Source organism: Folsomia candida, unplaced genomic scaffold (assembly GCF_002217175.1).
Source record: "Folsomia candida strain VU population unplaced genomic scaffold, ASM221717v1 Fcan01_Sc020, whole genome shotgun sequence".
Taxonomy (NCBI): Eukaryota; Metazoa; Arthropoda; class Collembola; order Entomobryomorpha; family Isotomidae; genus Folsomia; species Folsomia candida.
This window is the reverse complement of record NW_019091212.1, coordinates 1,958,572-1,983,332: the sequence shown is the minus strand read 5'-3', so window position 1 is coordinate 1,983,332 and position 24,761 is coordinate 1,958,572. Positions and strand designations below refer to the sequence as shown.

The 24,761-nt window shown below is 39.7% G+C and overlaps 7 protein-coding genes and 1 long non-coding RNA gene across 13 annotated transcripts; 4 read left to right on the top strand and 4 right to left on the bottom strand.

The window, feature by feature from the left end:
- Positions 1–219: 219 nt before the first annotated feature.
- LOC110858239 lies at positions 220–1,547 on the bottom strand. The gene is made up of 5 exons (XM_022106921.2): positions 1,310–1,547; positions 1,087–1,215; positions 881–1,013; positions 600–806; positions 220–537 (listed from the first exon to the last, which is right to left on the bottom strand). The coding sequence occupies exons 1-5, from the start codon at positions 1,470–1,472 to the stop codon at positions 339–341; spliced, it is 831 nt and encodes a 276-aa protein (XP_021962613.1). The 5' UTR covers positions 1,473–1,547; the 3' UTR covers positions 220–338.
- A 1,052-nt stretch (positions 1,548–2,599) lies between these two features.
- LOC110858215 lies at positions 2,600–3,791 on the bottom strand. The gene is made up of 2 exons (XM_022106897.2): positions 3,358–3,791; positions 2,600–3,295 (listed from the first exon to the last, which is right to left on the bottom strand). The coding sequence occupies exons 1-2, from the start codon at positions 3,362–3,364 to the stop codon at positions 2,757–2,759; spliced, it is 546 nt and encodes a 181-aa protein (XP_021962589.1). The 5' UTR covers positions 3,365–3,791; the 3' UTR covers positions 2,600–2,756.
- A 1-nt stretch (position 3,792) lies between these two features.
- LOC118438392 lies at positions 3,793–4,579 on the top strand. The gene is made up of 2 exons (XR_004836747.1): positions 3,793–3,963; positions 4,077–4,579. It is a non-coding gene; the product is annotated as an uncharacterized LOC118438392 (long non-coding RNA).
- Positions 4,556–7,861, bottom strand: LOC110858010. 2 transcript variants are annotated; one of them, XM_035858560.1, is made up of 4 exons: positions 6,510–7,861; positions 6,188–6,362; positions 5,337–5,551; positions 4,556–5,255 (listed from the first exon to the last, which is right to left on the bottom strand). In XM_035858560.1, the coding sequence occupies exons 1-4, from the start codon at positions 7,601–7,603 to the stop codon at positions 5,117–5,119; spliced, it is 1,623 nt and encodes a 540-aa protein (XP_035714453.1). In that variant the 5' UTR covers positions 7,604–7,861; the 3' UTR covers positions 4,556–5,116. The 2 variants fall into 2 exon arrangements, with proteins under 2 accessions (XP_035714453.1, XP_021962327.1); XM_022106635.2 differs by lacking the exon at positions 6,188–6,362 and adding an exon at positions 5,701–5,878.
- A 1,705-nt stretch (positions 7,862–9,566) lies between these two features.
- Positions 9,567–13,751, bottom strand: LOC110858023. 4 transcript variants are annotated; one of them, XM_035858393.1, is made up of 6 exons: positions 13,363–13,751; positions 12,886–13,201; positions 11,057–12,789; positions 10,689–10,945; positions 10,377–10,613; positions 9,567–10,289 (listed from the first exon to the last, which is right to left on the bottom strand). In XM_035858393.1, the coding sequence occupies exons 3-6, from the start codon at positions 11,504–11,506 to the stop codon at positions 9,959–9,961; spliced, it is 1,275 nt and encodes a 424-aa protein (XP_035714286.1). In that variant the 5' UTR covers positions 11,507–12,789; positions 12,886–13,201; positions 13,363–13,751; the 3' UTR covers positions 9,567–9,958. The 4 variants fall into 4 exon arrangements, with proteins under 4 accessions (XP_035714286.1, XP_035714287.1, XP_021962349.2 ...); XM_035858394.1 differs by having other exon boundaries at positions 11,102–12,789; XM_022106657.2 differs by having other exon boundaries at positions 10,689–12,789; positions 13,270–13,751.
- Positions 13,752–14,316: 565 nt separating this feature from the next.
- On the top strand, positions 14,317–16,373 carry LOC110858021 (microfibrillar-associated protein 1). 2 transcript variants are annotated; one of them, XM_022106654.2, is made up of 7 exons: positions 14,317–14,406; positions 14,509–14,586; positions 14,649–14,898; positions 14,985–15,220; positions 15,322–15,658; positions 15,773–15,932; positions 16,021–16,373. In XM_022106654.2, exons 2-7 carry the CDS (start codon positions 14,520–14,522, stop codon positions 16,291–16,293), a joined length of 1,323 nt encoding a protein of 440 aa, XP_021962346.1. In that variant the 5' UTR covers positions 14,317–14,406; positions 14,509–14,519; the 3' UTR covers positions 16,294–16,373. The 2 variants fall into 2 exon arrangements, with proteins under 2 accessions (XP_021962346.1, XP_021962348.1); XM_022106656.2 differs by having other exon boundaries at positions 14,371–14,435.
- A 224-nt stretch (positions 16,374–16,597) lies between these two features.
- On the top strand, positions 16,598–18,062 carry LOC110858020 (short coiled-coil protein homolog). Its single transcript, XM_022106653.2, has 4 exons — positions 16,598–16,931; positions 17,047–17,184; positions 17,251–17,337; positions 17,418–18,062. Exons 1-4 carry the CDS (start codon positions 16,823–16,825, stop codon positions 17,558–17,560), a joined length of 477 nt encoding a protein of 158 aa, XP_021962345.1. The 5' UTR covers positions 16,598–16,822; the 3' UTR covers positions 17,561–18,062.
- A 974-nt stretch (positions 18,063–19,036) lies between these two features.
- On the top strand, positions 19,037–24,733 carry LOC110858242. The gene is made up of 12 exons (XM_022106926.2): positions 19,037–20,351; positions 20,430–20,538; positions 20,639–20,767; positions 21,251–21,437; positions 21,540–21,801; positions 21,890–22,078; positions 22,154–22,553; positions 22,635–22,774; positions 22,861–23,011; positions 23,102–23,448; positions 23,530–23,942; positions 24,139–24,733. Exons 2-12 carry the CDS (start codon positions 20,478–20,480, stop codon positions 24,500–24,502), a joined length of 2,643 nt encoding a protein of 880 aa, XP_021962618.1. The 5' UTR covers positions 19,037–20,351; positions 20,430–20,477; the 3' UTR covers positions 24,503–24,733.
- The last annotated feature ends 28 nt before the right edge of the window (positions 24,734–24,761 follow it).

Here is a 24,761-nt window from a genome sequence, read left to right as displayed (position 1 = left end):
AGGCTCGAATATGTAGGAAAATATGTGCATGTACGAAAAAAACTCAAAATATGTATGAAAATATGTATATGTACGAAAACCCTAAAATATGTGAAATATGGAAAACAATGTTTGAATTTTTGAGATCACGCTTCGATGGGATGATAGTACACAAAGTTTTAGTACGATCTGATTTGATATGAAAAAGTTAGAAATACATACATATCCGCCCTCTGATAATCACAGCTTCATATGAATTTGCAATGTTTTATTCCAACCAAAAACAATAATAAATAATTACAATTAATTGCAAAAACAAACTCGACTTTTGTGTAATGAAATAGTAATATTAATGTAAATCAACCCATCATTTGGGAGACACCACCACCAACTGTGAGAGCGGAAATGAGGTTGCTCATCTCATGATAAACTTTATGCTTGACAGATATTTTTGCATCTTGGAGAAGTGAATCACTGCAAAGTTTGTTGAATTTTTTGCAAACGTCGTCCTTGGTGGGAGACGTAAGTTCGGGGACAACGAAGCGAGAAATTGTGGAGCTATAAAGATTACTATATTTAAAGACTTGAAGTTTTATGGGGATAGAATGTTGATGACTTACAGCATAAAGTCAAACACACTCGTCTTGAAATTTCCAGGGGCAGTGTCTTCCCGAGACTTTTGTACTGTGAGATAACCACAGACGACTTTTTTAATGCATAAGTTCCTCTTTTTGGGCTGAAGGTAGTAGAGGGAGCCGACGTTTTCAAAAAATTTTCCAAAATTTGGTTCCCCAGTGAGAATGCTGTCCCCTTTACGTTCAGAGTTCCTAGGTACAATTTGATACGGATTAAATATATTGGGATGAGAATAGCATTAACTTGTATAATTAGTTGAGCATACATTTCCATTGCAGACAAAACTGGGAAAATTGACTCTGGAATTAATGAGCTAAAGGATCTCTTTCCTGGAGCCGGGGCTGGAGCTGGAGCATTTGCACGGAGAAGTTGGAGAATGTTGTTGATTAAAAATGCACCTGCAGAGATTCAAATCCATGTAACTGTGACTTACCATGATTTCTGATGAGTTATTTGTGAATATATTCATACCAAGTGCTAGAAGACTGATGATTGAGACGGGGTCAAGGGTTATGGCCCCGTAATGCCCATGTCCATGCCCACCACCACCGTGCCCATACCCTCCACCTCCCCTGGTCTCGGGGTTGTCATCCTTTTCACCTTTGTGTAAAAAAAAGTTGTAATCAAACAAATCAAGTAATTCAGTAATCCAGTAATCCAGAATATCCCGAATATTGAAAAAAATTCAAATTACTCAGCGATTTGTCCAAACTCTTCAACTTGACGTATTCCGAGTACTGATTCAACGCCGCTGCAGCGAGGCTTGCCAATGGCGACTGTTGTTGTCCAGTTACACTCCCGTTTTCGAAGAAGAGGACAAAAAGGACACAAAAACCGAAAAAAACTTTGGCCTCCATGATAGCAAAGTTTTTAATGGAAACGATCTAGTAGATGTCTGTCCTGCCAGGAAAGATGGGACTAAATGCAGCAAACCATGCAATTCCATTCTTTCATATACTGACTCGAATATTGGACAACCATGCATTTCCTTAATTTGTTGCTGGCAGTATTTTTTCAACGGGTTGAATTCATGGTGTCGCTGCTGGGCGGTGGGTAACGAAAAGGGCGACGACTATACGAAAACGAACAGGAAGTCCACGTCTAATCGTATCAACGAACCGACACAAGAGTCCCACGCTGATGCCCAGATGTGTTTCAAATTATTGTTGATAGCATAAACCTGCTGCCACTTTGAGTTTATTGTCTCCTCTTTCAAATGGACCATCATTATGTATCAGTTAAGAAACGAGTAACAACAACGCTCGTCAAATGCACCTGGTCCTGGCTTCTTCTTTTTTTAGCCATTTTTAGATCCGGTGCGGCTCTGATTAACCGAAGTCAAAGAAGCTCACTATGCAAATACAGTTAATTCCAAATACAATGCATTTGCAAACAATTGCTGACACTGTTTTCAACTGGTTGGTTGGCTGGTTGAGCTTGGACCATTCATTCATTCATGGCGATACTTTAGAGCACATTGAATAGATTTTTTTTATTTCTCCGAGATTTAATTTGGTCGCAATTTTACAGGTTTGATACAAAACATGTATACCTGCATTTAGCTGCCATTTCTGCTTGGGGGGATTTCAATGCCATTTGATGATCAAAAGATGCTGTGATGAGGAAATAAATGGCTGTGTATGTATGTACATGTAATAAAACAATCGAAATTGCGTAATACAAAAATAATATAAAATTTGGGTCAGGTTCTTATTGTAAAGTGATACACAATGAAATTTTGTACGTTGTTATTCGCTCCTGGTTTCAGACTGGTGTGGGTTTCGAATCATTATTATTTCGCCAAGGTTCAATTTATGTGGAACACGGGGAGCAGAAATTCAATTCAAGGCCAGACGGGTGCATTATATTATGAACGAAAATGCATTAACACACACAAAGTAACATTATTTACATAATTATGATGATAATAACATTTCCCTGTTTAATGAAAGTCTTGAGTAAATTTCAATTTCAACTTTGCAAATATTATTTCATAATGCATATTATTATTTTATTCTGTTTATGTAAATTCACAACTACAACAATACAATGCGGAAAATGAAATGATAACTTGCCACAACAAATCAGTGCGTTATTATTATTATTATACTTGCTTCGTAATGATATAAAATACCATTTTCTTATTTTCGTGAGATTCTAAACTTTCTCCGAAGGTCTGACCCATCCGCAGCATCGAAGTAATCATCCCCGTCGAAAGTGGAGTTGGAGTCGGTCAAATAGGGTGTGTTGGATATGATTTTTGTCGCCATTTTAATAATATTCGCAATATTTTCCTGTGCATCGGCACTAAAGAGGGTGCCTCCTGCTTGGGGGGAACCACCTCCAGCGGGCTTGTGACCCTTCATTCGATAACGGGTGTACAGGATGTAAAAGATGTAAACTCCAAAGGACAAGACGCCCAGGACAGAATAAGGATCAAGCATGGCTTCTGGAATCTCTCGGACACGGACCGACCCTTGAGATGAGGATCGCGCAAGATATGTCGTAGTCGTGGGGGATGAAGCATTGTTATTGTTTGGAGGATGTGGTCCAACATTATTGAATTGTCCTCGTGTTGTTGTCTTTTGATGACAGTGGATTAATCCGATTAAAACTAGAATCAGTAGTTCGACAAGAAGTGTGTGACAACTTCGGTTGGTCCATGAATGGATTAGACGCCCTGTGAAATGTATGAATTTTTGTAAATTTTTGCAGAAATGTTGTGAATTTAGAAATATTTACCTTTCATTTTAACAATAGTTACACTATGTCACTTCCTTGACTTTTTTCCAACTTGTGACAAACTAAGACTAACTGAAAAATAAATGCAAACGATGTTGTTGTCCAGTGCAAGGTCCGAACAAAACTAAAATAACGAATAATTCGACATGGCATTTTGTAGATGTGTCGAAACACGAGATGGTCCGAATTACATTTTCTTATTGCCGTGCTCATTCCGGAACAGATTTTTATGTAATATTTATTACGATAGTTATTTTCTGGTTAATGATTCAATTAAACGTGATCGTAATGTGCATCCAAATAAAAATTAGGATTACATATTTCAAGTACAAATAAAAGTCGTCATACAAAATGAGAAAAAACCAATGACACAATTAAGATAATCGTTGAGTATATATGTATCAACAGAATATATAGTTTGGTTTATGATCCTGTTCCAGTTCGTCAATTTAATTGTGGCCGCGGTTAAATAAAGCTTAAATATATCATTCTTTGAGTAGTCCAACCTGCTGCACACGGTTTGCAATTTTGGTGTTTGTAAATAATTTCGACAGCATGTCGGAAAAAATGCCACAATTCTCATAAAAAAGAAGTAACCCATGCAAGGTATTTATTTATTTATACCATCATCAGTTTCCACATAATGTCAAGTTCACAAAATCTTGAGACGAATGTATCATCATTCCCATCAAACTTACTTATCATTTTATCGCTAATAGGCACGGATTAGCGACTGTTTGTCATTTTGAGTGACGCTGACATTTGTTTTTCGTCATAAAGTGTAAGGATTTGCATGGATGGATGAACCCAAATCAAGATCAACGGTATAGATCGGATCATCATTATATTCGTTTGCGGATGTTTCCAATTAAATTGCAAAGAAAATTTTACGTGATGTGCTGCCTGTGGTTTGTCTTGATTGAACATTCGTGTCAGTGTAGCATGCAGTGGAATAATTTTCGTCCAATTTATTTATTTTTATGCTACAATTTCTGCAACCTCAACTTTTTTTTGTTGATTTATATAAAACAATGTTTATTGACTCAGTGACAAACTTCAAACAAAATGGGTAACAACATTCTACTTACTAGCAGTATTATTATCATGATTATAATGTGGGCAAGTAGATATAAAACTGTACTTTTATAGCAAAATAAATAAATAAATAAATAAATACATACTACCACACCGCATAATATTCTCAAAAAATAGTAATATCTTTCAGCACATAGTTGAATGGAATTATACGCAGGCGACATAAATAAAAAGACAACTAAATACATCAAAAACTTGGAACAAACAGTACAATTTCATAAATATATATATAAATAAAGCATTGTATTGGCCGAATCGGGAAAACAAAAAATTTAATCCTGTGGAGGTTTAAACATTTTTTGCTATATTGTTTCTATTTTCTACTATAAATAAATTTATCATATTATTGCTTTCATTGCATACTTGTTTCAATAAATGGTACAATAAATAAAGTATATGAGTAGTTGTGGTTATGTACATGTGTGTATGTGAGTTAAGTTCGGATATTATATGTCTCGAATAGTGAGCTTGATTGATTAATTATATAGGAAGCATTTTTCTACTCGCTTATTCAACATTCATAACATTTTGGAAGAAATTTATTATTCTCCTCTTCGGAATTGGAACTTTTAGGGAATTTTCGCAGTCCTCGATTGGGTGGGATTGAGGGAGAATTATTAGAGTTTGACCATGATACGTTTTTTGTGGTGGGTGGACGGATTAATCACTCTTCATCGGATGGATTGCAAGCCTCACTCACCTCTTTGTAACAGTCGACCTCCTCCCCCTTGGCCACCCTGGACTGTATCGACCTCACAAAATCATTGGCAGAAGTGTCGCCCACAAGATGCTTCAGCCCGTACCTGCACAAATATAGTATTCCAAGTTTGAGAAATTTTGAGTTATCTCAAAATGCCCCGATGCCTTCATTGTTGAAAACTTACATGTAGAACTTTGAGGAGTAGGTGGTCTCATCCGCATCCGCGTCCTGGACAGCTAATCGACACAGGTAGAGTCTGGCACATGAAGGTTTGTTGGACACGACGCGGTACGTCTTGTACATCCCGTCCAGCTTGTCAATTATGGAGTTGAAGACGGCGTTCTCCTCGTCGTCATCGACCGATCTTCGCGTCCGGGTGGTTGGGGTTCCAAAGATTTTCTGCATTCACGATCACACGAGGACATCATGTTACAAGTTGGTCGATCGCAAGGTGAGAGAGAGATCGAGCGAGATAGCGAGAAAGCAGTGTAGGAAGAAGAGAAAGCATAATGTGTGAGTTAGTGAGTGAGTGAAAGAATAAGACTTACGTCCATCTTGGTCATGAAACTAGGTACATGAAAATCGGAGAGTACGAGTGGCGTGTTCAAGTCAACCACATCGAGGGACCGAGCACTTGTGTTCAAAAGGGTTAAAAGAAGCTGCAAAAGGAACGCTCCAAAAGCCAGTGCAGCCAGGAGGGCGAAAGGGTCAAGTCCACTCATTCCCCTGTCAACGTCAATCATGGGAAAAATGTTGTTTAAAAAGTCAGAGAAACCTGCAGTTCGTGCTTATAAGTGAAGTTTCATCGTCTCATTTTTGAGTGTGAGGGTGGGTGCACCGTCAATTATTATTATATTTTTTTTTCCTAAAATCATTGCGGTGTTGTTAAAGCTTTCGTCAATTGGTTGGAGTGCGATTGTCGTTTTTTTTGTGAGTCTTTTTTTTGCAATTATTGTTCCCGTGATGTCAAGACAAAGCAGCCTTTGTGAGTGTGTGTTTGTGTGTGCAATCAGCAACCCAGGACCCAACACTTACATCTTTGACACTGAACTTGGAAATATCGGAGAGTTCGAGAGGGAGATCAATGTCCTGGACGTCTAGCGACCTTCCGGACGCGGCGGCATTGTTGTTTAGCAGATTGAAAATTACGTTAAATAGGAACACTCCGAATCCGAGAGTGGCCAAAATGGCATATGGGTCCAAATAATGCCTAACCACATACTCGACGGGTTAATACTCAAATTTCCTCATACTTATTATCATCGGAGTCTCACAATAAAATTTAACACAATATTTGTACATGTATTATGGAGATGAATAGATGTATGAAAAGATAAAAGTGGTCGTCATGACTTACCCATAGCTCACGTGATGTCCATAACCACCTCCCCCATAAGAATCGTGTCCATAACCCCCTCGACTCTCCACGGCGGCTTCTTCCGTGTCATACCCCAACACTCGATTGGTCAATTTCTTCACGGTGACCATGCCTTGAATCAGAGTTTTCGAGGGCGACGTGATATTCACAATTGGGTCAGACGCCTTCATGGAAAGTCCGTCCCGATACTTTTTCAACTGTTCGATTCCATACCCCAACATTTCCACGATCCCTGGCGGCTTCCCGTCCCTTGCGTTGGCTCGTTTGTCCCAAAATTCGACCATTCGATTCCCCGAAGACACCAAGTGCTTGAGTGGTTTGAGAATTCCTTGAGGAAAGTCTTGATCAATCATTGTCATCAACTTTTGAGTGAGGACAGACGTCATGGCATCATTGATTCCGAGTCCGATGGAGGCAATCTTGCTCAGATCGAAGCCACCACTGGAAGCGGTTTTTCCAGGGGGAGAAGATGTCACGGCCTTATTGTTGGTGCTACCACTACTGCTCGCCTTGTTCGTGGTGGAGGTGGTCGTGGTCGTGCTGGCTTGTGTGGTTGAAGTGGTCGAACTACCAACCACCCCCAATTCGGTAGTCTCATTGTGGAAAATTGTGAAGCTGTTGACCATCGGAATCTCCTCTCCGTTGGAGTTTGAAGTTTTGTAGGCATATTTCGAGTACTTGTCCCAATTCTTGGTCTCAGCCTGTTTCTTCTTGGCTGGCATGTGTTGTTGCTGTTGCTGGTCGGAAATCTTCCCCATCCGACTGTGAAAGTCTTGCGAGGCGTAGCTCGAGGAGAAAGCTGGATGGGAAATGTCGGAGGGATTGTAGTGAAAGGAGTAGCCTCGCGCCTCTTTTGCAGCAGCAGCCGAAGCCGACGAGGGGGAGGAGGGGTAGGACGGGTAGGATGATGACGAGGAGGGGGCAGATCGGGCCAACTTGCTCCTCAGGTCATACAACGTTCCGACTTGACTTCGCCCCAGAGATCGGCCCACGGTATGCTTCTCCTTTGCCAAACAATGGCACACCAAAACCAAGGCACTGAACAATGCTGAGGAGGTGAGGTGATTCCTCATTGTGGCGTTTCTTACTGGAACCTGGAATTCTGTCTCTCAGTCGTTAATGCGAACAAACCATGAAGGTTTCCAATTTCAAATTATGATGATTCTTGCTGGTTTTCCCTCAGTGTCGGAAATCTTATGCACGGAATGATGAGAACAAAAGAATGTAAAGATGTATGTATCAAGAGAAGAACGACTTGAGACAGCACAGCACAAGCAAAACGACGACCAACCCGGACAACGTTTGCAACAACTCTAGTGGGAAGTTGGGACGGAAGGATGTCTTATATTGGCAACTGAGGCCCTCCCGAACCCATGTTAAGGTATGAATGGTTCGTTGCTTGGATGCTTTTCAGGGGTTTCCTTCCATCCACCGACGACGACGACGACAAATTTTTTTACGCTGTCTGATTCCTATCAAATATGTGGCACTTGAATTACTACTGCTGCATCTTACACCATTATTTCTTCTTACACAGTAGAGTACCATTTCATCTCAGTTACCCAGTGCGAGTTGTTGGTCGTTTCGGTCCATGGAGCTCGATGATGATCATCAAGCTACTACCAAACTGTGTGTTGGGGTGCGAATGTCGCTATACATCATCATGTAGGTTATCAGTATTCATTCTTATAACCAACTTTTCATCCTCCCTCCAATTGCGCCCTCCGTTCTGAATGGGAGTGAATGCTCACGTAATCTCAAACAATGCTCTGCACACAACAATTTTGTCTAAAAGCAAGGAAAAGCTCATCAATCCGCCGTCATGTCATACTTCTTCTTCCTCAATAAATAATATCTAATAATAGCAATAGGAATCGGATCTGATCTCTTTTTCGGCTCATTTTCCCTCCCTCAAGCACCTCAGCAATTTGTTGAACAAATTTCTTATACATTGTTTTAAGGACTTGTGTGATTTTGAAAATAGCAAGACCGCATCAATACATAGCACATTATTATCAGGCACCCCATTCATTTCTGTGTGCATGTATCGGGACCCAATACAACGACGACCACATCACAACCACATGTGCTGCACATTGTTTAACCAAGATTGCCTCTAACAGCGTGTTGGGAGATGGTGATGGATTCTGGTCTGGTGATCTATTTTCGACATAATCGGCGTGCTAAATGGGTTCGGTTTGACAGGTATGCATCGTTCCCGTCGAGTGAGATTGAGACAAAGACTTCCTCAATTGAAGCTCAACATCCGCGACACACACTCACACACACATCGTCGTCGTCGTCATTACGATCCTCGTCATCATAGACACATTACACGACACAAAGCAAATCCAAAGACCTAAAAACAGCCTGACCCCATCTTCACACTTGATTTGAGCTCTGATCACTTATTTTAATAGCTATTGGTTGAATTTGGTTGTGACTTCATTTTTTCAGGCTACTCTAGATTTCTGACTGACTGACATTGTACCGCCGTTTCGGTGAAGACATGCATTCCTTCAAAATCACTGAAATCACCGGAAACTAGCTCAATATCACAAATTTCACATTCCATTAAGTACATCGTGTCCAACCTAGATTTTTCCAAACCTGTCATCTTTTGAAACGGGGTAAAACTCAGAAACCTTTCCTTGAGGCCAATAATTGATATGATGTGTGAATGAATATGCACTATGTGATGGGTCGTTTAGGAATCAATTTCATTTTTATGGGCCATGTGAAGCATGTGAGGAGAAGAAGGCACACATATTTGTCGAGCTAGACTACTTTGGGTATATCAAGTCCGTGTCAACTGGGTGACTTGGGAAACCTCAAGATTCGTTTTCAATAAAAAGTAAGAAAAATTACCAGCAATAATCTTCCAAGGAACGGTTTGATTTTCGTGTGGGCGACGATTCGTCACCCAGAGTGAATATTCTAAAGTTTCCGCAGTTTAGAATAAAATTACATGAAAGTTAGACTATGAATTGTGAATATGCAATAGATAATGCTTGACAGCCGAAAATGTTTCCAATGTATTTGTACGAAAAATTGTTATTTATTTATTTATTTATTTGAGTAAAACATTGCAAAAAGATAGCATTTAACTAAAACTAGTAGAATTATAGATTTATTTTACCTCTTTTGCTACTTCATTCAAAAAAGGTATGCAATTCTCAATGTCACCTTCCGTTAAGTGGTGTTCGCTCAAGAGAAGAGAGATTCCTATTGTTTGTTTGGACCAAAAGTTCATGCAATTTCTGAGTTGATGATGAATAAACAGTTACGTTAATTCTTTCGGATGTGCAAAACAAACCAGTTGTAATAGTTTTATACTAAAATTGGTTCAAAATATTTGCAACACCCAACCCATTTATTTTTTGGGATGGATGAATTAAATAATTGCATTGCATTCTACTCTACCAAAACTAAGGGTTAGTAGTTGGCAGGGTTTTCTTCAACTTGCCCAAAATCTGACAGAGATTAGAGCATGGCGAGGTTTTTGTCGTAATTTTTCTCGCAATGGGACTTTGGACAATTATTTTAGGAGGAGGCGAATGATGAGGCGAAGACATCATCTTCTTTTGTAGGTCGGTAGCAAGACTTGTCAGGCGGTGCTTATCGGTTAACTTCAATTTCGCCAAGATGAGGGGAATAGTTTTTGATATGGTGTCCTCGTTCATCTTTAGAGTTTCTCTCCCTCGTCCAGGTGTAGCCGGCATGGCCGCCATTTGTTGCTGGATCAACATTGCCAAATAGCTACAAAATTAAAATTTTAAAATTTTAAACATGCTAATTATCCAATTACATATTTACTCCGAATAGTCATCAATAAAAAGAAATTACGTCAGAAAGGCGAGACCCCCCAAAATAGTGAATGGATCACTCAACCCTCCTCCGCTATCCCCACCATGACCATGACCATACCCTCCGCCATAATGGTCCCCTCTGCTCGTCGAGTGACCATTGTGACCTCGGGCGACTTGCGAACCCGCCGCGGTGAGAAGGTCACTCACAGCCTCATCGTCATCCAGGTAGTAACCTTTTCGCATAATGTCACCACCATCCTCGTCACTCCGCGGGCTGAAAATCAAGAATAATTATTATGATGCTGCACAAATTTTGGACAAATTTCAAAATTTTATTTTTTTTACTCACCTCCCATTTTCGTACCCAGCTTCATACCCCATGCGATCCGAGATGATCTGAGAAGCGGTGACTGGCTTTGAGTGGTAATGATACTTGGTCACTGGCTCTTGGTCACTCACAAAGTCTTCGTCCCCACCACTTCTCGCCTGAATACTCTCACCCGTTCTTTTCTTAAGTATGCCCAAATCTTGGATGGAGTTGACCACTTTGGTCACGTGGCTGGACTTCATTAGAGATTCGATGAGGTGGAGACGTGGGTCAAAGTTCTGTGGAATTTTTAACGAGTTTAAGACATAAGTTGGAACCCCAATTGTTTCACTGTAGGGGATAAGATTGTTCAAAAATGAATTGTATTTCTCTGTCAAATATTTCTTCACCTCGGGCTCCAACCTCTCTTTCATCTCGACGAGTTTGTCACCCACCTCGTTGATCTTATTAAACACTTCATCCTTGTTCGGAAGAATCTGTTGCAACTCTTGGAGTAAACTCTCCCTCGAAATTAAGGGCAGGGTTGAATTACTAAGGTCAACCTCTTCGGTGGGACTTGGTGTCCAAGGTGTTTGCGTCGTCGGTGCAGCAGATGACAAATTTTCGACCAGTGTTTCACTTTCTGTGGTTCTTGTAGAGTTTACGACTGCCTTTGTACCAGTCATTTCGCCGATTAGACGATTCCTATGATTTTTTAAACTGGCCAATTTTTCCCTAGTGAAATTCCCAATCGACGCTTTTGTCAAGGACGACGGAAAAATATTCCAAGCAGAGGATGATCCAATATTGATGACGAGAACTGCTGCAAGGATTAAAGTTCCCCATTTTGAGGCCAGCATTGTGAAAAACTCGCTATTTTTCTGGAATAGATTTTGAAATAGGAAAAAAATCTCTTGCCAATTCCAACGCCGCAGAGTGACTAAAATGTTGAAGGTGTGAAGAAGGTGTACATAAAATGGTCTCAAAGAAAGAAACAAAATGACCGACCGTTACCAGTGTCCCTGTCGGATTTGTCATTGTTCTCTCGTGTTTTATTTTCCACAATTCAACAAGCCTGTACCTACATACGTGCCAAGTACGAAAAAAACTTGGTGCATCATACGTTGCTATTTTCCTAAATAAATACAAATATAAATAAAGTGTTTCTTTTTAAAGTGTTTCTTTTGTTCGATCCGAGTCGTCAAGATTCACCTGTCACGATCTAAGTCGATTCCTGGGGTTTACGTATTTCTGAATGAATGCGACTAATTCTGTGATCTCTTTTTTCCTGTCGACATGATACAGACACATACACACGCATCGGGATGTCGTGAGAGTAAAAAGGCGACTAGCATTAAGGACGACACATATTTTATAGAGTGAGAATTTGACAATTTGACACCGGAAAGAGGAGATCAAATGATGAAGGTGCAAATGCATAGGAGTGGCAGAAGTTGGAGAGGCAGGATGAGACTAATTGAGACTATGTGAAAAGACTGCATGCATGTGAAACCCGGAAAGGTGAGGACAACAAGTGCATGAATGAACTGGAGGCGAGGTGAGACACACAAATACAAAGCATTTTGATCGTCGTGTCGTGTGCTTAAAAAGGTTGCATTAACCACAGATCCTGTATATTTGGCATCAAAAGTGTGAAAGTGTGCCACCGAATTGGTGTAAATGCTATGAAAAATGTACGAACAAGTAAAGCATCGCTATTACAAGAAATCCGGCCAAGATTTATTTGATATTATTATGTCAATAAAATTAATAAGTCTCGTATAGTCAGAGGAAGTACAACAATTGTCAACAATCAGTACCGTAAAAATCTTCAAATGTCCGTGTCAAATTGTAATTGTTTTGTAAAACTGTCGTCATTTTGTAAAACTGTCATTATTATTTTGTAATAGAATATTGTCATCGTCGACGTGTATGAAAACGTAACAAAAATAAATAGATCGTCTCTTCTCCAAAGTAGATCATGCTTCTGGCCTCTTAGTTTTCCTCGGAATTCAGCTCGTCGTCATCTTCCTCACAGAATCCCCAGGGGGCCATATCCTTACACTTGTCGGGATTCCCAATGGTATCTTGTACAATTGACTGCAGCTCATCTCCATTTTCAATGAAAATCCCAAGCGCAGATCTGCGTAGTTAGTGGAGGAAGAAAATGTCATGAAATTGGAGCAAACTTTGACATCTGAATATAATTTAAGCAATTCGCAGTAAAATCATAACTCACAGCACGGCTCCACCGAACGGGGCCTTCATCGACCTGGCGACCAGAGGAGATTCCGCCAACGTTTCACAAGCCACCTTTCTAATGCATTGGTACTCGACGGGGTCCTTTTTATACGCCTTGAGCCACTTGAGCACTCCTGTCTGCTCAGAAACGTCCCTCAGCACGCGATGTTTGGCCCCAAATTCGGTCGCATTATGGACGACGCCCTTCCAATCAATCTCGGAAATGAAGTTGGACACCTTCCCAACTAAATCCGCCATCCGCTCCGAGTCCATGGAGAACGGGAGGCTGAAAGTGGACCCCAGGGCGCGAAAGGCTGTAAACAAATGAACCAAAATCGGTCGATTGAATCACTTTTTGCTTAAAGTCATAATTCTTGCTTACTGCCGCCCGTCGCCAATTCGAAGAACAATGCTCCAAAAAGAGCGGCGAAGGCTGCTACTGCTATTAAAGTGTAGAGAGATGTATCGTACCCACCGCTACTGTATGACGGCGACCCCCACCCCCACCCATACTGGCGAAGCTGGTCTGATTTCTTCTCATTTCCGTCAACATCGTTGCTAGCAGAAATCTCTTCGTCGTGGGCAGCTTTCTCCAACAATTTCTTCAGGGGGACCGTTTCCTTTAACAATTTCAGCGAGTGGGCCTCGTCCTTCATTTTTTCCTCGGCCGAAACTAGTCCCACAAAAACAAAGAGGACGACGAGAATCGTCTTTCTTGTACAAAGTGGAAAACCCGACATTTTCTAAACTTTCCTAAACTGTTTAAACTTAAACTTTTTCTGTGAAATTCGGGAATTCACTCGTCGTATGCCCAACCAGTTTGGGAGATGCTGTCGAAGTGAGCCATGAAGTGGATTCAATCACTGATTTTATATGCAACATCAATCTCATCAGTTGAATGATTCTAGAAACCATTACACAAATTTCTTTACCACCGTCACGTCCATGACGATTGACACGTTATTGTCAGACCAGACCCATAATCGATGATCATCTTCTTCTTCTTCAGCTTAAAAAAAGTTCTTAACTACCTTCGAGACAAGTCGAGCGGAACAATAGTACACACATTGACATTCAAAAATATTGCAGTACAAAATTCAACTACCATTTCCGTTTTTTCATTATTTTGCACGTTTATTTTGGTACGTTTTAATAACTCGTTGCCACCGCCTCATCGCCGATTGTACTGCAGATAAAATTATTACAGTTTGCAATGCTTGCGGTGATGCATGCAAATTCAGGGCAGCAGGAGGATTAAAAAATTGTCTACGAAACTTACGACAAAATGCATTAGTTACGTGCGACTTTGTCGAAGGCAGTGAAAATATGTCATCCAACTTGATTATTAGTTATGCTATCACAAATCACATAAATTTTTGTAATTAAATTAACTTGCTTTCAATAAATAAAACGCATTTCATGCATCATCATGAAGTTTACTTTTTTTGCGAGACAAACGTGCAAGCGGCGGCCAAGTTGAAGCAAAAACTCAACTGGATCACAAATATAAGGACGCAAGGTCCGATTTTGTTTTGGAAAACAAAACTTGTAATTCGTTTCTACTTTTTAAGGATAAGATATACAGTGTTTCTTGTACTATATTACAATTAATAAACTTTAGAATTGATAAGCATGCCGAAAGAAGTCCCAGGTCCGATAAATTCGACGGCGGGTGCCGTCGTGGTTCGAAATGAAAAAGGTAACTTTATAAAGTTTAAATTACTGTGTTCATAATTTAATAATGTTAATTTTCTAAATCAGGTGAGGCTGCTATGCAAAAGGTCAAAGTTCACCGCTACGTATCCGGCAAACGGCCCGATTATGCTCCCAGAAGTTCGAGCGAGGAGGAAAGCGAGGACGAGGAATTTATTGCACCAACAAAGTTAAACAAACAAAATGATGAAGATGACGAATTTCCTGACGACAACTATGCGCCACAGGGAGATTTCACAGAGGTGGAGAAACTTGATCCTAGGCTTAAACGTTTGATGCAGTCGACATCAAGCAGAAGGTTTATATTCAGTCATTTGTTGCATTTCATTTGTTATACTGCACTTGAAGGAAGTACCAATTTAAACTGCATTATTTTGTCCCTAGAGTTCATGCTCCCGAGGTTTTAGGCAGTGACGAAGAGGAGGAGCGTCCAGGGAGGAGACGTGATTCCGATTCTGATTCAGAGCATGACGACGTAGCAGATGATGAGGTCGAGAGACGTCGTGAATTTCTACGCCAACGTGTCCTTGCCAAGAGAGACGAAGAAGAACTCTTAGCACTGGAGGAGGAGCGAGATTCTGATACTGAAGAATCAGAGTCGGAATATGAAGAATATACTGGTAATTTCGTTTTTATTTTGTGTAAATTGTGTAAATTATTTATTTGCTGTTTAACTAACTACAAAGTAATGTACAATGTCAATTTTTTCTTAAATTTATAGATTCTGAAGAGGAAGCCCGTCCCAGACTAAAACCTGTCTTTGTCAGACGAACCGATCGGGTCACACTGAACGACAAAGATCTGGAGGAACAGAATAAAAAGGCAGAGGATGAGGCTAGGAAGAAGGCTTCGGAAAGACGTCAAGACACGCTAAAACTCGTGGAAAGATTAATCGTTAAAGAACGCAAGGGAAATATTGACGACGATAAAGAAAAAGAAGCAAACGTTCCTCAAATAACGGACGTCATCACGGACGATGAGAATGAGGAGACAGAATATGAGTCTTGGAAATTGCGAGAATTAAAACGAATAAAACGAGACAGGGACGAACGCGAAGCGTAAGTTGTTAATAAATAATATAATATGTGTATTGTATTGTATAGTCTGGGATGACCCTCATGACAGGTGCAACCGACCAATAAAAAAACTAAGTAAACCATAATTTGTTCCAGGTATGAACGCGAGAAAGCAGAAATAGATCGATTGCACGGCATGACGGAGGAAGAACGGCGACAAGAACTGAAACTGAAGCCAAAAGTCATTGTTAACAAGGCTTCGAAAGGAAAGTACAAGTTCTTGCAAAAGTATTACCATAGAGGAGTCTTCTATTTGGTAAGTTTTTTAGCGTTATAATCTGATAAAGAAAAATTGTAAGAAAGTTCAAAGTGTAAAATGTTGATTTAATTGATTTTTTGAATAGGATAAACAAGACGACGTCCTTGGCCGTGACTACTCCGCTCCCACATTGGAGGATCATTTCGACAAAACTATTTTACCTAAAGTAATGCAAGTCAAGAACTTTGGACGAAGCGGGAGAACTAAATACACTCATTTAGTTGACCAAGATACAACAGCTTTTGATTCCCCCTGGCAAGCCGAGACGTCACAAAACATTAAATTCCACTCCACCCAGGCTGCCGGAGTTAGGAATGTGTTTGAACGACCTCCAGCGAAAAAGAGAAAAGATGATTAGAGAGAAGGCCTATTTATGTATACCTTGTATAACTTAATTTTGATAATTATTAATTAATAAATTGCTGTTAACATTTTTTAGTCGAGCTGTTGTACACATAAATCATGTAAACATGCAAATTACATGTTTCATTCAATAAATTTTTAATACGATATTTTTTTTGCATATGAGAAAGGCTGGTATGTAGAAAAACAACGTTACTTAGAAATTTAAAGCTATCTGATATTTTTTTATGAGATTCCTGAGAGGCCTGGATTTCAGTCATTTTTTGCATAGGAGAAATCACGAAACCGGAACCTCCTCCAACAAGTCTCCTCTTGAACAATATTACAGCACCGGGCTCAAAAACCTCACCAGACAGGCACTGCCCAAGTGAATGTGAACATAGTGATATAAATTTTGGAAATTTGTTTCAAAAAACAAGCACTACATTCCCAAATATATATATAAAGGTTTTTAAAGGGTAGACAATGTTAATGAACCATGACATTTAAATTTACACATTAACTGCGAACATTAGGCACCAAATATGACAGCTTTATTTAACGGGAACGTTTCTACCTCAGCCTCCAATTATTCGATGGAAGATGAGGATGAAGACATTAGCAACATTCCCTTAGCAGATGCCGACCCACAAGGTGCGAGATAATTTATAAATTACAGATATGTAACAGTGTTACATTTTTTTAGAGAAAATTTTTGTGCAGAATATTCCTTTTTGCATTGATTATTAATGAATTTGCTATTCTATAGCCGTTCTTCCGGAAGAAGGTGAAAATTCTAATTCCGGTCGAATGGGGATGACGCCAGGGTCGCACTCTCAGCATAACCGAAGTTTCGACTCGTTCCCCTCGACTTTTACGAATGATAGCTTATCATCAAGTGTTGGTGGTAGGATTGCTAAAAATTTGAGTAATTAAAATTTTAACGCAATTTAACACTATTTCAATTTTACAGGCTTGGACCCCGATCTAAGTCAGGACGAGCAGGAGGAGAAAGCTAGTAGAATAGCACAAGTGTTGGAGCTACAAAATACTCTGGATGGTGGGTTTCATACTTTACATTTGTTACCTACACTACGCATACAATTATTTCAAATTGTGCTAATTGATTCATAAATTCAGACCTATCTCAACGGGTGGAAAGCGTAAAGGAGGAAAATCTAAAGTTAAGGAGTGAAAATCAAGTACTCGGGCAGTACATCGAAAGTCTGATGTCAGCCTCTAGCGTTTTTCAGCCCACGTCGCCCAAAACGAAGAGAAAATAATTCCGACAATTACTTAACTTGGTTAAATTGTTTATTTATTTTCGCACATTTGAAATATGTCACGAAATCCATTACTCACTTCAACTTCAAGTCAAGATTCAAGTCAATATTATAAATCTGAACTGTAGTTACATATTTATGCTAATTTCAATTTCAATTAGAATGCATCAGTAATGATGCCCACACTGTTTCAATTAAAGTGCAATTACCATTTTCGCTCTAGAAACTTTGAACTTTAACTAAATTGCAATATAAATACAAAATAATTCCGAGTCTCTGCTACATCAACCAATGCTGTTCAAAACGCGAATCTCTCTAATATAATTTTCCTAGTGACAATATGTTACAATTTTGTACTCATTTTCGAATTGTTCAATAAGCTATGTAAGCGTATTAGTTTGCTACATGTCCAGATATGGGAAGTGGCGTCGTTTTGTCATTACTCACATAAAAATGCAATAAAGAGAAGGAGTAAAATAACACCTCATTCACTAAATTAAAATCATAAGTTCTTCTTATCGTCATATCATATAATCCATGCATTTGAGGATGAAATTTTGTCTCGCACGAGGAATCCGGATCATTGCATCAGCATTACCCTTTGTCCCAAGCTGCATGTTAACCATTTGTACCTGATTCGTCCAGCATCAATGAAAAAGTACCAAATTCTTCAAATTATCTACTTCACTCTACTCATAGTCATCCGATCCGCTCTTAATTTATTTATTATTGGATCATAAACCCTTTCAGGCATAAAGATATTTCTGCATGATTTAACAATATAACGGGTCACATTTTATCAATTACAAATTTCCAAATAATCTCCAAATAGTAAAACAGCATAACAAAATTCTGTGTGACAAGATTCCTACTTCATACCTGACCAAGGTAAAGGTTTTATTAGTTCTATATAACAATGTGACCGATCCGTTCTTTAACTACACCTTGAATGCGAACACGGTGGCAGAAAAAATCCCTTCCGGGACCACGAATTGTATTCTTATTGTACTCTAATGGACTGTATTCTTCTTATTGTATATACCTACGACTCTACACAATTGTGTTCATTCATATATGTGACCACGTGACCCAAACGTAGTCGGGCTTGCGTCATGATGATACTTGGTGATCATAAAAAGGGTAAAAAAGAAGAACCACCACCAGCGGCCACTTCCAACAACAACTCCACAAACCAGACGAAGCATCACCGCACCTAGTACCTAACCACAATGGGTTGACGTTTCTTCTTATGCGTTCCTTTATAGACATCAGATATATGTATGTACAAGTTCAAAAACACTAATTTTCATTTTTGCCCACCCCTCGGAAACTCTGTGGTCAATATTTTCGGAAAATTAAAATTCAAAAAGTTCCGTAATTTGGACAGGACGAATATTTTATGAATGTTCCATTCCCCCGTGGAGAGCGCCCCCTCCGCCAAAACTTCACTATATACGCTGTGCTCGGCTTGTTGTTCGCTTACTCATACTCGTCGTACTATAATTCTACATCATTCACACTCGTAGTAATATCACTCTTCCCACCAAATTGTAAGAAAAAATTATAAATAATCACCACAGGGCTTTTTCGACATCATCTGCGCCACGGTAGTGTTGCCCGGACTCGTAATTATAAACTGTGGGGGAAAAACGGTCCGCAAAACGGGACAGAGTTTGACTTGAAATTTCCCAGGTGTGGAAAAGGAGGGTAAAATTATATTAACGGGACAATTAAGTTTAAACAAAAAGTGTGCTAAAAACCGAATATTGATTGAAAAAAATTAAACCTGGATATTTTTAGTGTTCATGCTTGAAGAGAATTACGAATATTTAGAGTGTTGCAAGTTAGTGATTGAGTGAGCAGCATGTGAGCAGCCAGTCAGTGAAAGCAACCCGTTCGTTCAAAGAAAGAGTGAAATTTCGTTTTTAACTATAAAATCCGGGAAATTAGGTTGTAATTTAATATTTAGTGTAACTAATGGTTAATTAGTGTGTATTTATGATTGAGTGCATTTGCATAGCTTGGAGTTAAGAAGCCTATGAATGTAAATCTCCCAAGTTTATTTTATTGGGTATAGTTCGTACTTATTATAGGAGGCATACTATTTATAAATCATACACGGTTTTAACATAGAGTTTAGTACGTTAAAATAGTTGTTTGTTATTATTAAGTGAAACAGTTTTATGTACAAGTTTTCATTCGTTTACCTGACGTTAAATATATGACTTGATATTCATTTTTTTAGGACCGATTTTTTGACTAAAGTTTGTATTTATTTTTTTATCTGACATTGTAAACACAGCAACAACTTTTTGGGGACGACGATATTGTGACGACACAAAACTTTCATTATAATAATAATATATCATATAGTACAAAAAGTACAAAGTAAAAAGATCGAAGAAGACAAATATTCACAATTTACAAGTTATATATAGATCGTCACTATTAGTATTATTACTAATCAAAAGTGCCAAGTATTTAGGTAAAAAAATACTGAAAGACAACTAAAATTGTATTAAGATATAGTATTAAATTTTTATTGCTCTAAAGCAAGAATTATTGTCTTTGTAAACTTCGCATGTATATCTAAAGCTAATCTTATTTTGTGATTAAAAGTTTAATTTCGCTTGCCGAATCGTCATTAATACAAGAAAAGTAATATCCAGAATTAAGGAGGACGAGGAGAAAGAGGAGAAATTGATTGGGTGACAATAAATTGGCGTGATCAGACGTGACGACGGTGACGGAAGAAGGGTCAGATTGGGTCTTCGGCCTCGACGGTGCTCAGGTATTAATTCAAGTCGGATAAGGGATGTCATTACATATAAGAATGTGGTATTTATTAATTTACTTGATCTGTTCACAGGGGGAGGAGGAGCGGAGGAGGCGGAGGAAGGATGAAGCTGAAGGGGTAATGACGCAAGAGATAATTATGCCACCCTCCAACGACGTGTATCATGCCCATTGTACACCCGGTAGGCGAATTAATTATTTTAAATACACAAGTATTTTCAGTAAAGATATTTCTATACGTTCAAGGACTGACTTTCTAACGTTTTAAATTTAACTATATAGGCGACGATGAAGCGGAAGGTGCGTGTCCGTCAGGCGAGGATGTGGTTACAACGACAACAGCGGAAGAACAAGATCTACTTCATCCGGGTCATTTCTTCACGGAGGGCTCAATCCCTGCCCTGCAATCTGGTAAGATTGAAAGATGGGAGTAAAAGTTGGAGGGAAACGACGGCTATCTAACATTGTCGTCGTTAAATATTGTCGTAAATTTGGAATAATGTTGGACGGTATCATTGAATTCCATGAATTCCATGTTATGCACATGACAATACGCACGTACTTTACCATGCGATAATGTGATTCATGGACATGCCATATTGACAAGATGTGGTACTGTAGTAGCTGGAATTGATTGACGTCACAGCTCGTATGCATTTAGCAAGTGCATGACGACACGACAATTTTTTGTCCACCACCATCATCAACAACCAACATTATGCTTTGTATCCTGTTATTGTTATTATTTGTGTAATAATGGCACGGTTAACCGAAAAGCACAATGAACCATTATGATTCTATTTTTCAATATTTGTTGTTTGTGGATTAGATCGATTGTGGAATGCATCATGTATAACATCGTGTGCAATAATTGATATGTAATGATTTGTGCAGTGAAAGACACTGATGGAAAAGTCGCAACCAACATTGACCTCCATCATCATCATCACCACCATGACCAGTCGGAGCAGGTCTCAACCCCTGTTAAGAAAAAGCGGTCAAATTCTGGATCGACGGATACAGAAGCTTCACCTCGCAAACGCCATAAATGCCAGTCTGGCGGATCTCAAAATGAGTTCAAGTAGGTCAAACTATGTAGTACACTAATAGCATAATAAGAAGGTTGTCACAACTGATAAGTAGGTTGTAAATAACTAAATAAATGTGTTTGTTAATTCTGCAGGATCTCAAAACACCGCCCTATCCCAACCTACCCGAAGGAACATCCATTCTGTATGCCGGGTGGTGTCCGTTTGAGCGATTTGCCGGATGATGTCTTACGCAAGCTTCCGTTCCGTTCTCATATAAGCAATCTCAGATATAAACGCTTCATGAAAGTGGAACAACATCCAAACGGTGGAGCGTGGATATTACGTGCTTCAGTTCATGAATTTGCCCATCTCAATCCGCACGATCAGCTCAAGTTTGCTCATGAGTTTTTCAAGGCATTAAAAAAAATAATTCTTAAATATTTCCTTAGATTTAAAAATAAAATTACGAATATAAATTCAATTTTTACATACATTATTACAGGTCTCTTACTCAGAAGATTCTAAAGGATTGGCTCATTTTGTCATGGGTATCGTCGATGATGGGGCACGGTACATGCCGGATTTGCTGGACTATATGGCCGAACAAAATCCCAGCATGACAGTGAAAGCTGGACATCTCACAATACCAAGCGATATACAAACTTCGAGCATGGCTCAGTATCGTGAACAGGTAAGGACACGGGAAGGATATTATACTTATATCTTTCTGAGCTAATGTAATCTATTTTATTTCTTTCGTATCTAGGTTTACGGCAACTATGCGTCGGGTACATACCGGTTTGGTCCTTTACATCAACTCTCCCTTGTGGGGACCGTACATGAAGAGAGTGGCGGCTATTTCCCAAAGTTCCTTAGTCTCTTGGAGGAGAGTCCTTTCCTCAAGTTGACGATGCCCTGGGGTGCGCTGTCTATTTGTCACGGAGACGATCCCCGCAACTCGAACGACGGTCCGATCATGTGGGTCCGGCCTGGGGAGCAGATGGTGCCGACGCAGAGTGCACGAGGGGGACGGAGGAGGAACAAGGAATTGGAAAGTTTGAAATGCAGATACACCGAGGGGCGCGAGCTTTTCTTTGAAGATAGGACAAAAGCTCATGCAGATCATGTAGGGCATGGTCTAGAGAGGATTACTTCGGCTGCAGTTGGTCCGTTAAATATTTAATCACTAAGAAATTTATATATGGATGGCCGACTAATTAATCTAATATTATGCACCTTGTGTGTAGGCGTCCTGAAAGCAATCCACTGTGGACAGCCGTACGTGGGGAACCGTATTACCAAAGATGTCGTCGCCTTTCACGCCGCCGATTTTCAGGAGCTTGTCGACCAATTGCAACTCGATCTCCATGAACCCCCAATTTCTCAGGTGGGTAGAACATGTTTTTTTGTAATTTTAATACTTAGACCTGTGTAATTTAATACACTTAATCCTAATTTTATTTTGTTACACAGTGTGTGCAATGGGTTGAAGAAGCAAAGCTGAATGCTCTCAGGAGGGACGGTATCCGATATGCAAAACTAACCTTGAGTGATAATGACATTTACTTTCTCCCACGAAATATTATCCATCAGTTCCGCACCGTGTCTTCAGTAACATCCATAGGTATGTAAAATAACACCTCACTAAATGCATTTTTTTTTCGTTTGTTAAATTTTCAACACAAGAACATGAAATATTTTGTCATATTTACAGCCTGGCATGTCCGCCTCAAACAGTACTATCCAATGCCTATCTTGGAACCGCAAATTGTGGCAGACTCCTCCACTAGCGGCTTACAATCACATCGTGTTAAGATAAAAAGTTCCAGCTCTTCTCCACAAAAGAAGCATAAGCATCATCACCATGATCGCGACCATCACCGGAGGCATGGGAGTGGATCCTCTTCATCCAAAAGTTCGGCTGCACATCAACAAAATCTGAACAAAACGAGCAGCAGCACCACGGACAATAGGTCGAGTATCATCAAGGAGAAAGAAAGACATCGGCACAAGGACAAGTTTTATCTGGCCAAGGGGGAGGATGTCGTGGAGATAAAGAAGGTAAAAATGTGGACGATTGTTATATTTATATGAAACGTTTGTTATATTTCATTTTAACATTTTCTTGTTCTATCCCTGTAGGAATGGACAATTCCTGAAGAGGAAGAAGAAGAGGAGAATGAAGTGGACGAGGAGGAGGACGACGATGACGAGGAACAACAACATCAAGTGGTGTCTAACATCAAACTGGAAGAAAAGGAAAATATATTTGGCCACTTGACCCACGGAGAGGGAGTGGAAATAGATGCCGATGCTGAACAAGCTTCTCCCTCTGATCCAGAGATCGACGACCGTATAATTACCGAGGAGGAAGAAGAGCGTGCTCGTCGAAAATTGGAAAAGGAACTCCGCCGTCAAAAGGAGAAAGACCGAGAAAGAAGAAAAAATCGAGAGCGGAGAAGGGACAAGGAAAAACGGAGACACAGATCACGGGACAGACACCGGAGTGAAAAAAAGTCTAAAGATAGAGACAAGGAGTCATCGTCACAGAAGGGGTAAGCCATTATGTACATGTGCTAAACTGTTACGATAATCAGCCCAACTTTACCATCTTGTATTAAATGAATATGTCCTATATGCTTTAAATGTGCTTCTGAAAACTTGGGAACCTGACAAATTTGCAAATGTTGCTAGTGGAATGGCTGGAGTGTAAAGAGCTATATAAGTGTACTAATTTTATATATTTTACAGACTGTCCGATCGTCCACCCGGAACGCCAGAGCAGCAAAACAGCAGAGAGATGACGATGAGCGATGCCCGTCCATCCACACCTGTCCCTCTTCCCGAAAATCAGCCACCGCCCGCATCTCGCTCTCTGCCCTCAACCCCGGTGAAAAAAAATCTTGCCCACCTGACGGATTCTGATAGCAGGAGGCCTCCAGGTTCAGCTCCGCCAAAAAGCTCCTCCACAACACCCGGTCCGGACGAAATAATCCTCAAAAAGAATGGCTCCAATGTGATCCGTAAAATTATCCCGGCCTCTGGTTCGGCGGATCTCCTCTCTTCGATCATGAGTCAGATGGTCACTCTCAAAAAGAGCACGGATACAATGTAGAGTATTACTTACTGACAACAGCAATTATATAAAACATGTCCAATTTAGGGAGGACGAAACAATCAGAATTATTAGTCAAGTTTAATACGTATTGTGGTCGTCATCATCACTTTTTATCTCTTTTTCTATTGTGTTCTCTACTTATTGTGTATATATTTACCCAACCCGATTCAAACAAATTAAGCTATAAAAAGTATGGCAAATATAATAAAAAATTAAAATTAAAAAATATGTGCAATATTATTATCAAACAACGAGC

What these genes read in the sequence shown, in the direction of transcription:
- LOC110858239 (XM_022106921.2), bottom strand. Translation starts at nt 1,472, where the DNA reads ATGGAGGCCAAAGTTTTTTTCGGTTTTTGTGTCCTTTTTGTCCTCTTC. An exon ending in GAGTTTGGACAAATCGCTGA is followed by an intron (nt 1,216 to 1,309) that starts GTAATTTGAATT and finishes TTTTACACAAAG; the next exon opens with GTGAAAAGGATGACAACCCC. An exon ending in CATCAGTCTTCTAGCACTTG is followed by an intron (nt 1,014 to 1,086) that starts GTATGAATATAT and finishes GAATCTCTGCAG; the next exon opens with GTGCATTTTTAATCAACAAC.
- LOC110858010 (XM_022106635.2), bottom strand. Translation starts at nt 7,603, where the DNA reads ATGAGGAATCACCTCACCTCCTCAGCATTGTTCAGTGCCTTGGTTTTG. An exon ending in GGACATCACGTGAGCTATGG is followed by an intron (nt 5,879 to 6,509) that starts GTAAGTCATGAC and finishes TGACGTTGACAG; the next exon opens with GGGAATGAGTGGACTTGACC. An exon ending in TACTCCTCAAAGTTCTACAT is followed by an intron (nt 5,256 to 5,336) that starts GTAAGTTTTCAA and finishes ATATTTGTGCAG; the next exon opens with GTACGGGCTGAAGCATCTTG.
- LOC110858023 (XM_022106657.2), bottom strand. Translation starts at nt 11,506, where the DNA reads ATGCTGGCCTCAAAATGGGGAACTTTAATCCTTGCAGCAGTTCTCGTC. An exon ending in GCTGGGTACGAAAATGGGAG is followed by an intron (nt 10,614 to 10,688) that starts GTGAGTAAAAAA and finishes CTTGATTTTCAG; the next exon opens with CCCGCGGAGTGACGAGGATG. An exon ending in GGGGGTCTCGCCTTTCTGAC is followed by an intron (nt 10,290 to 10,376) that starts GTAATTTCTTTT and finishes TTAATTTTGTAG; the next exon opens with CTATTTGGCAATGTTGATCC.
- LOC110858021 (XM_022106654.2), top strand. Translation starts at nt 14,520, where the DNA reads ATGCCGAAAGAAGTCCCAGGTCCGATAAATTCGACGGCGGGTGCCGTC. An exon ending in CAGTCGACATCAAGCAGAAG is followed by an intron (nt 14,899 to 14,984) that starts GTTTATATTCAG and finishes TTTTGTCCCTAG; the next exon opens with AGTTCATGCTCCCGAGGTTT. An exon ending in GGAATATGAAGAATATACTG is followed by an intron (nt 15,221 to 15,321) that starts GTAATTTCGTTT and finishes TTAAATTTATAG; the next exon opens with ATTCTGAAGAGGAAGCCCGT.
- LOC110858020 (XM_022106653.2), top strand. Translation starts at nt 16,823, where the DNA reads ATGACAGCTTTATTTAACGGGAACGTTTCTACCTCAGCCTCCAATTAT. An exon ending in AGCAGATGCCGACCCACAAG is followed by an intron (nt 16,932 to 17,046) that starts GTGCGAGATAAT and finishes GCTATTCTATAG; the next exon opens with CCGTTCTTCCGGAAGAAGGT. An exon ending in CTTATCATCAAGTGTTGGTG is followed by an intron (nt 17,185 to 17,250) that starts GTAGGATTGCTA and finishes TCAATTTTACAG; the next exon opens with GCTTGGACCCCGATCTAAGT.
- LOC110858242 (XM_022106926.2), top strand. Translation starts at nt 20,478, where the DNA reads ATGACGCAAGAGATAATTATGCCACCCTCCAACGACGTGTATCATGCC. An exon ending in TCATGCCCATTGTACACCCG is followed by an intron (nt 20,539 to 20,638) that starts GTAGGCGAATTA and finishes TTAACTATATAG; the next exon opens with GCGACGATGAAGCGGAAGGT. An exon ending in GTCTTCAGTAACATCCATAG is followed by an intron (nt 23,012 to 23,101) that starts GTATGTAAAATA and finishes TCATATTTACAG; the next exon opens with CCTGGCATGTCCGCCTCAAA.